Source organism: Corvus hawaiiensis, chromosome Z (assembly GCF_020740725.1).
Source record: "Corvus hawaiiensis isolate bCorHaw1 chromosome Z, bCorHaw1.pri.cur, whole genome shotgun sequence".
Classification (NCBI taxonomy): Eukaryota; Metazoa; Chordata; class Aves; order Passeriformes; family Corvidae; genus Corvus; species Corvus hawaiiensis.
The window spans coordinates 16865567-16881607 of NC_063255.1; the positions used below are offsets into that span (position 1 = coordinate 16865567).

Genomic DNA, 16041 nt, shown 5'->3' on the forward strand with positions numbered 1-16041 from the left:
AGAAATTGTTACAGACTCATGTATAGTAATTCTCCTGCTTTGCAAAGACAAGACAGAATTGTTGCTTGCATTTCTGTTTCTCTCTTTACTTCATTATTCCAGAACAACGTGCTGTAAATGTGGATTCTGCCAGGGATTTTTTTTCCTACAAAACAGATATAAAAATGAAAGGAAAAAATGCTGTGTTTTAATTCCAGCTCTTGTTTTGTCTGCTGGCTGTATGGGAAAACAAAACAGCTTATCCTTTTCATAGATATCTCATTATAGTCCAGTTTGTATTCTTGATCTCTTTTTTTTTTTTTTTACCATTTTCCGATAAAAAGTATACTATCCTTGAACCAACTGAGTTTCTGTAACCAGAATTGCATGTATAAACATTCCCTTGGTTCAAAAGCTTAGCCCAGTTGGCACAGGATATATCTTGGATTTCGTTTGCCAGAACTAGGGAGGATATTGTTTTTTCTAAAACATGAATGTGGAGTAGACCTTCTGGAAGTCAAAATTTGAAGTCTGTTTAGTTTTGCTGTGGTTCGTTCTGCATTAGTTAAGAAACTCTGTCATGTACATTTAAAAAAAATTTTTGCTTAGTTGTAACAAGTCACCTATTTTCTTTTAAATATAATTTTAGAGTTGAAAGTTTTCAGCATGACTTGTAAAAATACTCTAGAGTACATGCAGTATATAAAACTGATGAATTGCTTCTAGCTTTATGGTAACTAATAAGGAAAAAGTAATTTGTATTATTAAATCCAACTTTGTTGTTTGTTTTGGTAGTATGGAGTACCTAGAATACAAAGTTTCTGTACTTAGTGTCTTTACCTCTTAAGGCATAAGCCTCCATCAGCTTGGTGTCTGCTGGGAGGATGGCTGGCTCTGCACTGCCAGATCAGAGACCAGGGCAGTTCAGTTACTGTGTAGTTAGAGGTAAGCACAAATTTAGAGTGTTGCCTGCCCTTCCAGTCTGCATTTCCCTTTTCTTGCAGCTGTTCTTCAGGCCCATTTTTAACCCTGAAGTAACTTCCCCTAATTTAAACCCTGAGTGAAAATCTGAGTTTTGAAATAAAGCACCTGTGTTGCAGTGGAAGGATTTAGTTCTACAAGCTCAGCAGACTTGATTTTTTGCAGAATGGGCTGTTAATTGAATGGGCTAGGCCCATCTGAGTTGTGCTTCTACACACCTTTCTCATGCTGCTGTTAAGTGTGCATTTGCTTTTGGGGGAGAAATGTTGTGAAGAGAGAGAGCAATTCTTGCTGTGCATGGATGGTACCATAGTGGAGATGTGATTGTGTGATGAGTGTTTTGAACTCCCAGTGGGTTTTAGTGAAAACAGAAAAAAATGTGCCTCCTGCCTGGGTTGGGTGTAAGTATTGACTTTTCTAGAATTCATTCAGGAGAAGAAAAGTACAAAGAGTAAGGCAGCCCCATCTGCTCCCTGTGGAATAGCAGCAAAACTAAGAAAAGGCAGCAGGTGACAGTAGTAGGAGACTCTTCTGAGAGGCACAGAGGCACCCCTTTGGGGACATGTTGTACTTTCTAGAGGTGTGCTGCTTACCAGGGGCTCTTATCAGGGATGTCACTGAGGCTTTGTGCAGTCCCCTGACTATTACTTGCTGCTGTTGTTTCATGTGGGTGCCAATGGTACAGCCAGGAGCAGCCTGAACAGTATCAAGGGGGATTGCAGAACCCCTGTAAGGGACTCTGGCGTAGGTAGTTTTTCATCCATCCTCCCAGTCAAAAAACAAAGGGAGTTGAAAGGGCCAGTTGTATTTGAAGAATCAGCAGATGGTTACAGGCCTTGTGCCACAGCCAGGGATTTGACTTCTTAGACCAGGGCACTAGCTTTGAGAAACCTGGTCTTCTGGGGGATAATGGGTTCCGTCTGTCTTTGGTCATCATGGCTTCACAAAGGGCAAGTTGTACCTGACCAATCCAGTGGCCTTCTGTGATGGAGTGACTGCAGCAGTCAACAAGGAAAGGCTGACATCATTTACCTAGACTTCTGTAAGGCCTTTTGACATGGTTCATGCATGTCATATCTCTGTATTGGAGAGAGAGGGATTTGAAAGGTGAACTATTTGGTGGATAAAAAATTGGCTGGATGGATGCAGCCAGCAAGCTGCGGTCAGTGGCTCTATGTTCAGATGGAGGCTGGTGACAGGTGGTGTCCCTCACGGCTCTGTCTTGGGACTGGTGCTCTTTAGTATCTTTATCAGTGACATAGTGAGATTGAGTGCACCCTCAGCAAATTTGCAGATGATATTAAACTGAGCAGTGCAGTTCACACACCTGAAGGATGGGATGCAATCCAAAGGGACCCAGACAAGCTTGAGGAGTGAGCCCATGGGAATCTCATGAGGTTTATTGAACAAGACCAAGTTCAAGATGCTGCACTGGGGTTGGGGCAATCCCAGGCATAAATGCAGACTGGGAGAAGAACTCCTTGAGAGCAGCCCTGCAGAGAAGGACTTGGGGCTTCTTATGGATGAAAAGCTGTCATGAGCTGGCAATGTGTGCTTGCAGCCTCGGAAGCCAACTGGCTTGTGGGGCTGGTGAGGAATGTGAAGGTCAAGGGCTGACTGGGCTGCAGTGACTGTGATTTGGTGGAGGTTGAGATCTTTGGGGCAGTGATGAGGACACACTGCCATGGCCTTCAGGAGAGCAGAATTTTGCCTCTTCAAGGAGCTGCTTGGTAGAGTGCCATGTGATAGAGCCCCGGAAGGAAGAGAAGCCCAGGAAAGCTGGTTAATATTTAAGGATTCCTCCTTTCAAGCTTGGGAGCAATGCATCCGAAAAAAAGGAAGTCAGGCAAAACTACCCCAACTGCATAGATGAAAAGGAGCTCCTGGACAAACTCAAACACAGCAAGGAAGCCTACAGAGGGTGGAAGCAAATACATGTAGTCTGGGAGGAAGAGAGAGATGAGATTGTCTGAGCAGCCAGGGTTCTGGTTAGGAATGCTGAAGTTATATTGTTGGTGATAAATGAATACAAGGGAAAATGTGGGCCCTCTCTGTAAGAAAACAGGAGATCTTGCTAACTGGGATGTGGAGAAGCTGGAGTTACTTAATGATTTTTTTTGCCTTGGTCTTTTCCCACAAGATCTCCAGCCACATGAGTTATTGAAGGGAAAGGCAGGGGCTGGGAGAATGAATAACCATCCACTGTTAGGAGAAGATCTGGTTTGAGACTGTTTGAGATATCTGAAGGTGTACATGTCCATGGGACCTGACAAGATACATCTGGGGGTCCCAAGGGAACTGGAAGAGGAAGTGGCTAAGCCACCATCCATCATGTTTGAGTTCCCACTGATGGAAAAAAGGGAAGCATAGCCTCCATTTTAAAGAGGGAAGGAAGGCAGACTGGGGGAACTAGAGGCCAGGCAGTCTCACATCTGTGCCTGGCAAGATCCTGGAGTAGATCCTCCTGAAAGCTAAGTGAAGGCACACGGAAAGTGCGAGGTGATAGGTGACAGGCAAACTAACCATCACCAAAAAAATAGAGGCAGGCAACATGGTCACTGTGGACAGCAGGGCTTTTTAGTGGCTTGTAAAGGTTTTCTGGCATTTAACAAGGTGGGAACTGGTTTGGAGAGCTGATCCAAAAGTGAACAAATACTGTTTCCTGGTAGTTGTTTGGTGCTCACTAACTGGAAAGTGCAAAACTGTCAGTGCACAAAGAGCAGAGCTTGTGATCACTGGTGAGGAAGACCACAGCTGTAGTAGTTCTGATTTAAATGAGTTTAAGTTACTGTGGGACTGTGTGCTCAGAATTTGGGTTCCTGCTGTGAATTGTGGTACAAAGCTTCATTTGTTCACTGACTTTTTAGTCACTCTTAAGAAGCATTAAAAGTTTGTAGATACCTTATGGGCATTCACAGTTGTTTCATGACTAACTTCTCTGTCTTTAAAAGACTGTACCTTCTGTGTTAAGGCCTTTTAAAAATTTTAACAGCTGAGAGGAGTAGCTTTCTTTGTATGAGAATTTAAGGACATGACAGTGGTCTGGTTGTGTCGGAGAGAATATTAGCCCTTTCCACTGGCATCTTGCGCTAGTGACCATGGTGTATGAGATCCCATGTCTGAGTTAAGTGGTATTGCAGTGGTTAGCACTCACTGTCCCAAATTTTGAGTTAATTTTTTGTGTGTTTTCTAGCTTTGAATTTAGTGTTTTGGTTTGGTACTTCCTTTTGCCTTAGAAAAGTTTTTTTGCATTTGTTGGTAAAACTTAATTTAATTTGAGTTTTGACAGAAAGCACAGATAGACACATCATTAAGAAGTTCAGGGAATCCACTTGAAAGTCACGTTCCAGATTATCTTGCAAAGTGATGTGGTATAAAAAATGCCTTGCTGTCTAGTAGCCTAAGACTGTGCATAGAACTTCAGGAACAGCATTATTTCTTTTTTGCAATTTCTAAAATTGTTCGAAGTCTTTGTTGATGTTTTTAGCTAGTAGTTTATTGTGCCCATTATGGGAAGGTATCTTATATATCCCTGGCTTGCTAAAACAACATCTCTTTAGTGTGTGTCCTGGTTTGGGACAAATTGGAGGGAAATATCCTCTGAGAGAAGGTTGGTTTCAGCTGCCCCCTCACACCCCCCCCCCCCCCCCCCGCCCAGGTTCAGGAAAAAATTCCTGAGAGGAAAGTGAAAAAGAAAAAAGCTATTTATTTAATAAGTAAGGTGCATGCAAGCGAAAGAAAATAATAATGCTAAATAATAAAACCTCTCACTGTGGAGAGACCCTGGTAAATTTTCAGATTTTCAGATTCAAATTTTCTTTCTGTGAGTGTGGTTTCTCTCTTCGAAGCTGGCTGTTCGGCGTGGGCCCCTCCGGGCCAACCGGTGTAGGGTCTCCCGTTGTGTTCTGGTATTATTGAACAGTCCAGAAGAGAAGAAGAAGAAACCGAAGTCCCAGGGAAGCAAAGGAATTTAACTCCTTGTCTCTCTCTTCCAAGAAAAGGGGCCAAGAGCTGGGAAAAGCAGGAAGGTGCTTGCCTCCACTCTGCAGCAGCAGCAATCTCTGTGTCCTTGGACACAAAACTGCTTTGAAAAGTTTACCTGCCTTTTTTTTTTTTTTTCCTTCTTTCCCTTGCCTTTTTTTTTTTTTTCCTTCTTTCCCTTGGACTCAGTTTTAAAGGCACAGAAAGGTACAGGATTCATGTATGGGCATAGAGTAGGTGATAGGGGATTCACATAAAGTCACCCCAAGACAGTATGCTAAGGTTGTTCTTTCAGGCTTTTGCACTTGAGATACTGGGGTGACTTACCTCCTCTTCTAAAATCCATTTCTTCTTTCATGACAGCTATTTCAGTTATCTCTGTACCTGATGTCTGTCTCACTCAATACTATTTCTGGTTGACTGTTTGTGTGTTTCACAGCTCCCAATTGGACTTGTACCTCAGGCTGTCAGAAAATTGTTGATCTTGTTTCTGTACAATTTCTGTAAATGGTCTTTAATGCTGTATTGATAGTGGTAGAAAGTAATTTTATTACATGATGGCCCCTACCATATCCCCAGGTAAACTTGTGTAGCTGGTTCTACGCTTAAAAAAACTTGGACAAAAAGATAATCCAGAGTGCTCTGACTTCTATAGAGGATAGCAGTAGAGTAGGTAGGTTGAGCAGCAAGGTTCAGTGGCCAGGTTGGAGGCAGTTGGGTACAGCAGGGTTTGGGGCACTGTTTTTTATGGCAAAGAGCACATGGGCTCGGTGAAGAAGGATGTTGAATGCCAGGTTGCAGCAGTTGTTGCTTCTTTCCTAACCTCTCTCTGCCTTCTCTCCAGCCAGTTGTGAAAAGAGAGCAAAATAATGTAGTGGTAACAGAGCTGGTCAGTATCAGACTTAAGCTATTCTGTGTTTTTGTCCCAACAAAATGCTGTGTTGCTGAACAGAAAATCTTCCTCTAGTTTGATGCTTCTAAAAAGTCTTGAAAAAGTTGGTCCAGAAATGTCTTTTAATACTTGGACAGTGAATTGGGGTAAGGGAAAGAACGAGTGGTGAGAGCAGGAAACAGAACGTCATTAAAGTAGAACCTTGATAAACTGGTGTTACCATGTCCTGGGAGCTACTGCTCTTGTTCAGTTTAGGTAGTAAGGAAAGTAAGGAGTAATTCTGATGCGACTTTGAACAGCCTGTCATAGGTAATTCTGATCTATGGACACCAGTGTATTGGTGATTTAGGATTATAATTTTTGTGTGCTCAGGTAAACTTGCAGTTGCTTGGTGACTTATAGTTACCACATAATTTTGTCATTAAAATAAACATTGTTTTGTTCTCTGAGTGAGGCTCTTGACCTCCTTTTCTTGTAATACAAAGTAATATTCTTAGCCTTTCTCAAAAAATCCTGAACAAACTGGAAAAGCCTTACATAAAACCCCTAAAAAGGGGGGGAAGGAAATCTATGCAGAAATATATCACATATAAGAAATAGTTGGTAACACTTTTTGTAGACATTTGCTTTGTTTATTCTTGAATAATGCAAAAATTTTCATGCCTTGTTGACAATATGCAATGTGCAAAAATTACACCATTCATTGTATTAAGAAGCTCATAAACTGAGACTTGTATTTAAAATTGGAGAAAACAAATACTTGTTTTTGTTAAAAGAGAAATGAATATTCTGGTGGATAACAAGGAAGTTAAGTAATTTGAATTGGGTAATTTTCCTGTGTGATTAAGGGGGGGGCGCAGAAGGAATGTGTGGTCAGAGGTTGACAAAAGCACAGGAGGGTAGACAGGTGGTCTGAAGCAGAGAAGGAAGCAAATGGAGTATTTCAACTTTTTTCTCACAGATAAGGAGTGACAGAATTGCTTAAGAGATCAGGATGCTTGGGGAGGCTGGGCTTCTAGAGCATCTTAGGCAAGAATGAGACAGTAGGGACAAAATCCTCAACTGTGTCTAGTAATTTGGCAATAGCAGTCTTTGGGGATGAGTGTTTAGGTGAGTTCTCTTAATAGCATTTGGAGCTACTTCGTCAGACACAGAAAAGCTGGCGAATAATTGCAGGTCCTACTGAAATGTGCGGTCTTAGGTTAACCATGGTTTATTTGCGTGTGTTAGGGAAGCAAATTCTGTGTGGGAATTTGGGAAGTGAATGATATTTAACTTCAACTATGGTCGTTTTGTTGTTCAACTGTGGCATTCTTTAATGTGACAGACGAGTGACTGGTGGCTCCTCTGCTGTTGCTGTTAAATGGTGTTTTCTCTCCTAGGGTTTGGACGTGGCAGAGGGAGAGGAGCGGGGAGGTTTTCAGCCCAAGGCATGGGGTAAGAAACATGAAGAGCAGAGATTTTGGCAAGGATCAAACTCAGTGGCAATATTAATTGACAATGTTGCCACTGTATATATGGATATTACTGTATGTTTGATAAACCAATATGGATGCAAAAATTGAAAGATCTCTTAGATGATGATTGGAACATTTTTGTCTTAAACCAGTGTATCTATATAGGCATACCTGTGGAAACCTAATGTATGTCTACTCAGTGTTAATATCTCAAACTTAGAGAACCATACCTGCGATCAGTAGCAGCCACATAGTGCCTTGGAGGCTGAAAGTTGTGTGGTGCATATAGTCTTAGGTCAATTTAAAACCAGATTTATTTCAGTGTAATGTAGAGCATGCAATTTCTATATGAAACTTGAAAGTGACGATTCTAAACTTTGTTCTGTTATTGAGGTTTCATGCTTTAGCTGTTTGGACTCACATGGACCTTAAAACAGATTCAGAAGAAGTTACTCAGCAGCTTAAAAGTTTGCTCTCAATTTTGTTGGAATAACTTGCTTTATAGGAATGTAGCCTCCACTACTTTCACTCAGTGTCTGCCTTTATGACACTTCATGCAACATTAATGATGTCATGATGAACTGGAGGCTTGTTCTACTTCTCTAGTAATTCTTCTTGTTCATACTTGCAGATGATGAACTGGAAAGAGGTTTTCCTTCAATAATGCTTTTTTACCTTTTAGCTGCATCTCTGTATTTTGGCATTGCAAAGCCAATAAAAACAAAAAAAACCCTATAAAACCAGTCAGCAGAGCACTTTGAAATAACCTTACCGGTGTTCTGACTCTTGTGCAGGTGTGGTGCTCTGAAAGGACATGATACTGGTTACTTATCAGTCAGCCACCTGCTGAAAAACTTAACAGTTGAGAGAGTCTTATCATTGTGTGTATAAACTAATGCTCTATAACACTGGGAGGAACAGGGATGCTGTTAACTGGTTTTTCAGGAATTGATTTGGTTCAGTTTCTCTACAGGAATTTTACTTACCAGTCTCTTCACTTCTATCTCTTCTTCTCTTTTCTCCCTTTTTTTATCTCTGTCTGCTTGCAGAAGAAATTTTTTTTTGAAACTAAAAGCTATCAAGATAAATTATGTGGAAATCAAGATGTTAAATCTAATACAACTTCAGCTAAAAATTATGACACTTGTGCTCATGAATGACCCATGTGTTCTCTTCCATTTCTTAACTTTCAAAACTCTAGGACATTTAATCCTGCAGACTATACGGAGTCTTCTGCCACTGATGGCTTTGGGACAAAGTCAGAGATTTGGGAGACTGGTCAGAATGATGCAGATGATGGAACTGGTAAGATGCTTCAAGAAGTGGAAGGATTGGAATGAAGACCTGTAGCGAATTGCAGTTAAAATAACTGTTCTGATAGTGTTCAGTTAACTTCTGAAAATTTGTATACGTCTCTTGTGACACAGGTATTAGTTGATGTTTAACTGCTGCTGATGTGCAGAGCCTGAGTGTCTCTCTAGTGAGAATGACGGGAGGCATTTTGCAATTCTTTTATTACAGTACTAACAAACCCTTGAGAGACAAAGGAATTTGAAGAGTCACTGGAAGAACCTTGTATGTACAGAACTGTTTAGATAACTTAATACTGCTTAAGATCTCACTTAATGTAGTTAAGGAGCGTAAGTCCTCATAGAATGGATTGGTCCACAAACCTTAGGCAATGGGGTGTGAATATCTAAGAAGAAAAGGAAAAGAAAAGGTTTGCAAGTATGAATTCATTCAGTGACACTGGGATGGCTTTGGAAGCCCCACCTGCACAATGCAGAAGTGGAAAGATGTGAGTCTCTGGGATGGAGGAGAGTTCCAAGATCTGACATTTTTGAAGAGAAAAATTATTAACTAAAGCACAAGTAGGCACTGGAATGGAAGCCAGAAAGCCATTGACTTGTCTGAAGATCAAGGCAGCTGTGTGTTTCTGTATGAAGTCTCAAGTGAGAAGTACACACTTCCAGCTAAAGGCAAGAGACTGACGTAGTTTAGAAAGGAACCATTTGGCACCAGTGGTCTCATGGTGATTCAGAAATGAGGAGAGCAGCCTGCTTATCTGTGATGGGAAAAATAGGATACCTTGCTGCTTCCTGTGTTCTGTGATGGGAGATGAATGCAAAGGAAGCCTTATGTTAGAATGGAGAAAGTCATGTGTATTTTTGTCCTAACTTGGGAACCACTGAGTGAATTTCTTTTAACTGCAGCAATGGGTAACTCTTCTGATCTCTTCATTGGTGAAACCTACTCAGGTGATTTTTTCATCAGCTCCTGTGTCAAGTGTGGAAGCTGATCCTGAAGGGCAGAGTGTGCTCTGTTGAGCTCTGCTGTGAGCCACTTAAGATGCAGCTTTCTGAACAAGCCATTTTCCGCTTAACAAGAGAAGACAACAACAGGCTCAGAGTTTAGGGAGGCTTATTAAGCAGCTGGCCTGTCACTCCGAATGCCTTCTGATCCAGTGTGGAAGAGTGGCTTTGAGTGTATTGGTGGTTGTTAATGGGAGCATTCTTGCCAAATATGGTATCTTTCTAAGGAATTACTTTTTAAATTACTTGGTGCTGTAGCACAAACAGAAATGCACCTTTTGTTTTCACTCACATTAGTTTTTCAAATAAGGAAGATACCTAATGTCTTGAAAATTCCTCTGGGGATTCTTATGTTGTTGTTGGGGCAGTGTATGTTATCACAAGTATTGTGGAAGCTATAAGGTTAACTACATTAAGAAAGATCTGCAAGAAAGCTACAAGGAAACTGGGTCGGAGGTAGAGAATCACTGGTTTGTTACTACTGATTGAAGCTGTAGGGTTGTGGCTTACATACGACTTGTGCTCCACTTCTGAAATGAACCCAAGTGTTCTGAGACCCTGCTAACTCAGAATAACCTCCATGTGTCTCTGTTACAGCAGCCTCTGTCTTTGTAGGCATCTCCTCAGTGTTCAGTAATGGAAGAATTCTGCACAGGAGTAAGGGTAGCTTGGTGTGGGTAAACAGATCCCTCTAATAGTATGAATGTGTCACCATAAGGGGTGTGCTGCTGACAGAGTGGTGGAAATTCAGTTTCGGTATCTGGAATTTCTGTTTGGATGCCAAGCTCATTTTTGCTGTGCGCATGTCACGGACAACCACACTGGATTTCAGTAACACAGCCTAAGGCATGCATGGAAATTTGGGAAGCATTGTGTGGAGAAGGTGTGAGAAGGCATGAGTGTCATTATGGGGAGTTCCTGCAAAATACTTGGTTGTCGGAAATTTAAAGTAAACTAGGTAAGTGTGAATGGGTTTTTTTCGGTGTTAAGTACCTTTTTGTTGCTAATCTTAATTTACTTTCAAATGAAAAAGGCACCATAAGTGACAAAACAAAAATGTCTCTCTAAAGAATGATTTATTTTATGGTGTTGCTTCTTTAGACAAGCTCTAGGAATGTCTGAAAGAAGTCCCTGGTCCAAAAGGAATCACTTCAGACAGAACAGGCTTTAAAATTGAATTGTTAGTTTTGTCCAAGTGGGTAGCACTTTCAGCCTTGTGATGGAAAGGGTCTTGAGGGTTTTTAGAGGAAGCTGCAGCTGGGGTAGTAATTTTAAAGCAGAAGAAACTGCTGGGAAGAAACACAGAAGCAGTGGTAGGGGGAAAAAGTGACACACAAGGTATGGGGCTGGAAGTAGGTGGCACAAAGTTGAGCATGATTTGACTTGTTAATCCCAAACACTAATTTGCAGGTTTTTCCACCTAAATTTACCGTGCTATTTTGTTAGTTACAAACCAACAGACCCAGTTAAGTTCCCAATGTGGAGTTAACTAAAATTTTTAATGTGGGAGCTCTATGTGTATGGAAAGCTATAAAGCTTGCAGTGGGCTTTATAGATGTCTGGTAAGAGTTTATGCAGGAAGGACAGGAAGGAAATCCCTCTCTTTATTCCTCGTTACCCAGTCCCACTTCTTATTTCATCTAAAAAGAAAGTAAACAATATTAGCTCATGCTAGCTACTTGGAAAACTAGTGTCTTTCATCTGCAGTTACATTAAAGAGGAAATAACTGGGTAACTGCCTAGACAAATAAGAGATATTTGCTTATCAAAATATTGTCTGAAGACATCATATAAATATAAACTCTTCGTGATGTTCTGAGTTACTTACTAAATATTTCTTCCTTTAGCCAGTGCTGGGGAAATGAATATTTTCATTGAAAATAAATACAGTATTTGTTTCCAAAATGTAGTTTCTGTTGTGTGTACTCTGAAAGTGCCCTAGAACCTCATGCCCTGAATTCTTGCAGATGCAAGAGGACTCATGGTAACTTGAATAGTATTTCTAGGTTCAGTGTTGTGTAACGCAGTAGAAAAGCTAGCTGGTTCTTTGGACGTTAAATTTAGTGTTGTTGGTTGAACTGAAGGCCAAGTCTTTAACAGTTCATAATGTTTAAGTCTACTTGTATTCCAAATAATACAGCATCAGTTTTCCTGCATCCTAATTTATATAGAAAAAATGTACAGCTGAAAAGCAAAGAGAAGGGACAGATAAGTAGAAACCAAATGACCAATCCTCCTCCAAAAGGGAATAAACTTGAGCAGCATGATTCCTCTCTTACATTTTTTGTAATGTACAGGGCAGTGGGAGAAAATGAGCGCAAATTACAGCAGTTGTTATACACGAATTTTATTGGAGGTTCTCACTTCTCAAAGTTGGTTTTAGAAATGGCCTTGTGTTCTGGTAATTTACTCACATCTCTACTTTGATAGACTTTCATAAGTTTCACTGAAAAACTTCCTTTGTTATCTTAGTTATGAACAGCCTTAAATTACTCTGAAACTGAAGAATGACAAGAAGTAAAAAATAAATTATAGGATAACTTTCAAGAGGGACAGTTGTGTTCTTTGGAAGGTACAAGGAAGTTGGTGTTTGGGTTTTTGTTTTTGTGGGGTTTTTGTGTTGTTTTTTTTTTTTTTTTTAATATCTGCGGTAAAAGTCAGAAGCAACATTTTAAGGAAACCTTCAAATCTTTCTAGAATGCAAATGTAATCCAGAAGGAAAGAATTAGTACATAAGTTTGACATAGACCAAGTTAAATTTATTTTGGGGCTAATATCAATGGTTATTCAAAGAAAGGGTAAAAAATTAAGTAGTGTGACAGGAAGAGATGGGAATTCGAGGAAAATAGCTGAAGACTAATCAAGAAGTGTATTTTTATTGTCTTGATAACTTTCTAAAACTGAACTTGTTACAAAGAGAAATAGGAAAGAGTCAAAAATAACCATCTAGGTTGAAGCAGATATGACAAGGATCCTTGAAAACACAAAGCATTATTTTGATGGAAAACAGAGAACTCTTGAATTGTGATGCTTTGCAAAGCTTGGGGGAAAGATTGGGAAGAGGATGCATGAGTTGCAGTAATGCCAAGGTGGATTTTGGACTAAAAAGAAATTGATGCGCCTGTTGCAAGATCTGACTTAGAAATCCCATCAATAGGAGGAAGACATTCAAAATGGATTTGAGAAGTGCAGAGAAGAGTACTGAAATAACTTAGACTGGAAGGATTGAGCTGGGAAGAAAGAGTGTTAGTAAATAACACTAGTTAACTTGGCAGCTTGGGTAAGCTAATAAAAGGGTGAAGGGTTGTACACAGTATTTAAAAGAATAAACTCTCAGAATTAGTTTTATGAGAAGGAACAAGAGATAATTGTTTAAATTGAATTAAGGAAAACATCACAAATATTATTCCAAACAGGTTTGGTCCCAATGGTGGTGGAAAATACTTGAGTGTTTGGCTTGATGTATCTGAGCTCTTTTAGAGTTTATTTTATCAGACTCCAAGCTCTGTTTTAGTGTTCTAAAGGCTTGTCTTCTAGAGACAGACCCTGGCACTGGCTTATGAGAGATAAATACAAGCAGGGCAAATACTTGTATTTCTTCTTCAAAGAAGAAATACTGGGGGGAGGGGTTCTGTGCTGGTCAGGGGAAGGAAAAGAAAATCAGCTCTTCCTCTAAAAGGACTTTTCCTCCTTTTCAAAATTTCTGTAGAAATGTGTGGATTACTCTAGAAATTTGAGGCATTGTAGTAGTTTTGCTACAGGGTATGGTTATTTGTAAAAACATCAGCCCTGGCTAGGGGCTGTTTGCTAAAATGTGAGCAATGAGATGTTTCAGGCAACTCTGTATTGCTCCACAGAGCCAACGCAGGGTGGATGTTACCTTGCTCAGGACCTGCCAAATAATTTTGGATTCCAAGGTATAAGCCTCCACTCTTTCCTGCACTGTGTGTAACCTTCATGGTTGGCCCATTTGCCTGACTGAACTGGCGCCGCTCGACCCTCCTCTGCCAAAACCTGCTGCGGTGTCACGGGGTACGAGAGGAAGCACCAATGCAGTGCTAGCATTACACCAGGTGGCTTTGATGCTGTCTTTGGGGGGCTTATTTCTGTATTAATGCATCTCAGACAGTTCCTGGTTAAGTGAAAGGAGGTGGTTGAAGCAGTGGTCCTTTTGTTTTTGTACTTGATCCACGGTGCTGGTGGCACTACCTTTGGTGCTGGTGTTCTCTTTGCTCGTGGTTGCATAGTTTACACAAAGGCTCTGGTTGTTGTTGGGATAACCTCCCCTGTACTTCTGCTGGTGGTCAAGGACTTAAGTCCTTTTATTGCTCTTGCATGTCTCTACCTGCAGTTTCCAATAGAAGGGGTCAGGTTTTTGCATCCATAGGATTGTTTTCTGTAGTTTTCCTATTTCTGCATGCTCCAGTGTTTTCCAAATCAACTCTGCCACAAGTTACAGGAAGTGTTTTTTAGCTACAATGGAAATTTAAAGACTGTCCTGCTACCATTGTAAGAATTATTTATAAGATAAATTGCTCTCTCAGGGGAAGGAGTTGGAGTTGTTCTACTCTGAGGCGTGAGATAACAGGTTGGAAAGTAGTCCCCACAGGCTTGGGTCTTGAAATTGAATGTGTTGAAAGTAGGATTGTGGATATCAGAGCAGGTGCTGTGGTTATGTTTTGTTCTGTATGCATTTGTGCATGAAACTAGGGGATCCTGTGGCAGGGTTGAGTAGCCTCTCACCGTTGTTGGGCCCACAGGAGGAAGTTCTTCCAATGTTTGGTATTAATTGCTGGGTGCAGATGTGCATTCATGCGAATTAAGTCTAGTACCACAGTGGCTAAGAAATTGCTGAAAACAGAAATTAATGGCAGGGGAATGGAGGAGTGGTAGTGTTTCCCTCCCAAAATTTTAATTTTGCAGACCAGTTTCCTAGAGCTTACACCCTTGTTTCCAAGTATATGTCCAACCTCCATCTCCTTGCTTTGTTTTCCACTGATACTGAAAACAGGATTGCTCTTAAAGCAGAAAGATTGAAACACAGTGTTGTGCCTTTAACTTGAACCTGTTTTCTTTCTTTCCCCCAATTACGATAGGAGCATGGAAAAACTCAATAGAAGAATGGACAGCAGAAGACTGGAATGAAGATGTAAGTGCAACTTGTTGGATATACCAATTGATTATTTACTCTCTTCAGTCTGTGTTGTTTTCAAAAACTAAGTATTTGAAGTAACACCCATTATTTCAAGTTTATTTTCAGAAGAGTGAGAGATTGTCTCAGAAATCATCCCTCTTGCTTCCCCCTGCAGGGTGGCATGTCAGTGTTATTCCTGGAAATGTGTGAAAATGTCATGTAACTGATACGAAAACTCCATCCTTACCTGGTGATGGGGGTGTATCTTTCGAGATAATTGAAAGAAACTCTTAAATTCCTAGGTTTTCTGTATCAGTTAATGTCATCAAAAGCGGACATTTTAAACCTGTCCTCAGTTTCTTCAGTATGTGCTAGAGGTGGACTAAGGGCTAGGGGTGGTGGAAATTTATGGGCTGTTCTCACCCATGTTTGATGCTGGTACTATACAACATTTGTAGTATGGGAGAGGTGCTGAGCAATGCTGACTAGGGATGGAATTTGTTCTAATTAGTTACTAGAGCTGAATAATTTGCAAATGAATTTTGAAATCTCTAGCCATTGTTAATTTTTATTCATTTTGGATCCTGGAAAAATCCCTGTAACCTAGGAGAAAGTTGTTTGTCTGCTAATATTCAGAAAGAGTGAATAAAATGCCAAGATGCAGATACATTAGCCCAAAACTGGCAACAAAAAAAAAAAAAAAAAGGAAAATATATTATATCATTTGTTCTAAAAATAATTGTATTCTATTACCAAACACATTAGTGCATTGAAATCTGCCTTGCAAATTTTGGCAAATAAATCTGTTACAGAAGGACCCTTGCTGAATGTGGGCTTTTGTAGGAGTGCGCCCCAGTCCTGGGCCAGATGCCATCTAGTGACTCTATCAATGATTTGGAAGTAAAACTAAAACAATTGCTTAATAAAATGTTTGTGAAATCCAAAAGGTATTGGAATAGCATTTAAAAGTAAGCCAGTCATGCAGAGAGATTTGGACCTCTGCAACGTTTGAGCTGTCCCAGTGAAAAATGCTTTCATATAGCCAAATATCCATTTGTTTTATAGGAACACAGACACACCTTAAGAACAAGGGCCTGGTTTCTGGAAAGCAGCAACTGAAAAGTTCTCAGGATTGTAGGGGATGATGGAAAAAGAACAGCTCAGCATGAGCTGATGCTCTATCTAGAAGTTCCTATTGTAGTCTTTTTGCCTGTTGGCACTCTTCCCCATCTCTTAATCATTCTTGAGTTATTTCTGTATGTGGATGCTTCTGAACTTGATTCTTAAGGACCAAATCCAATTTCT

General features: G+C 40.4%; 1 protein-coding gene across 5 annotated transcripts in view; it reads left to right on the plus strand.

Annotated features, from left to right (window-relative positions):
• UBAP2 (ubiquitin associated protein 2) overlaps positions 1-16041 on the plus strand; it is a 175699-nt gene that overhangs the window by 14806 nt on the left and 144852 nt on the right. For 3 of the 5 annotated variants that reach the window (XM_048292047.1, XM_048292048.1, XM_048292049.1), the window contains exons 6-8: positions 7216-7270; positions 8492-8595; positions 14699-14751. In XM_048292047.1, the coding sequence (XP_048148004.1) occupies positions 7216-7270; positions 8492-8595; positions 14699-14751 (212 nt within the window). Of the gene's footprint in view, positions 1-7215; positions 7271-8491; positions 8596-13459; positions 13520-14698; positions 14752-16041 lie in introns of all 5 variants that reach the window. The other 2 variants (XM_048292045.1, XM_048292046.1) reach the window with 1 other exon arrangement.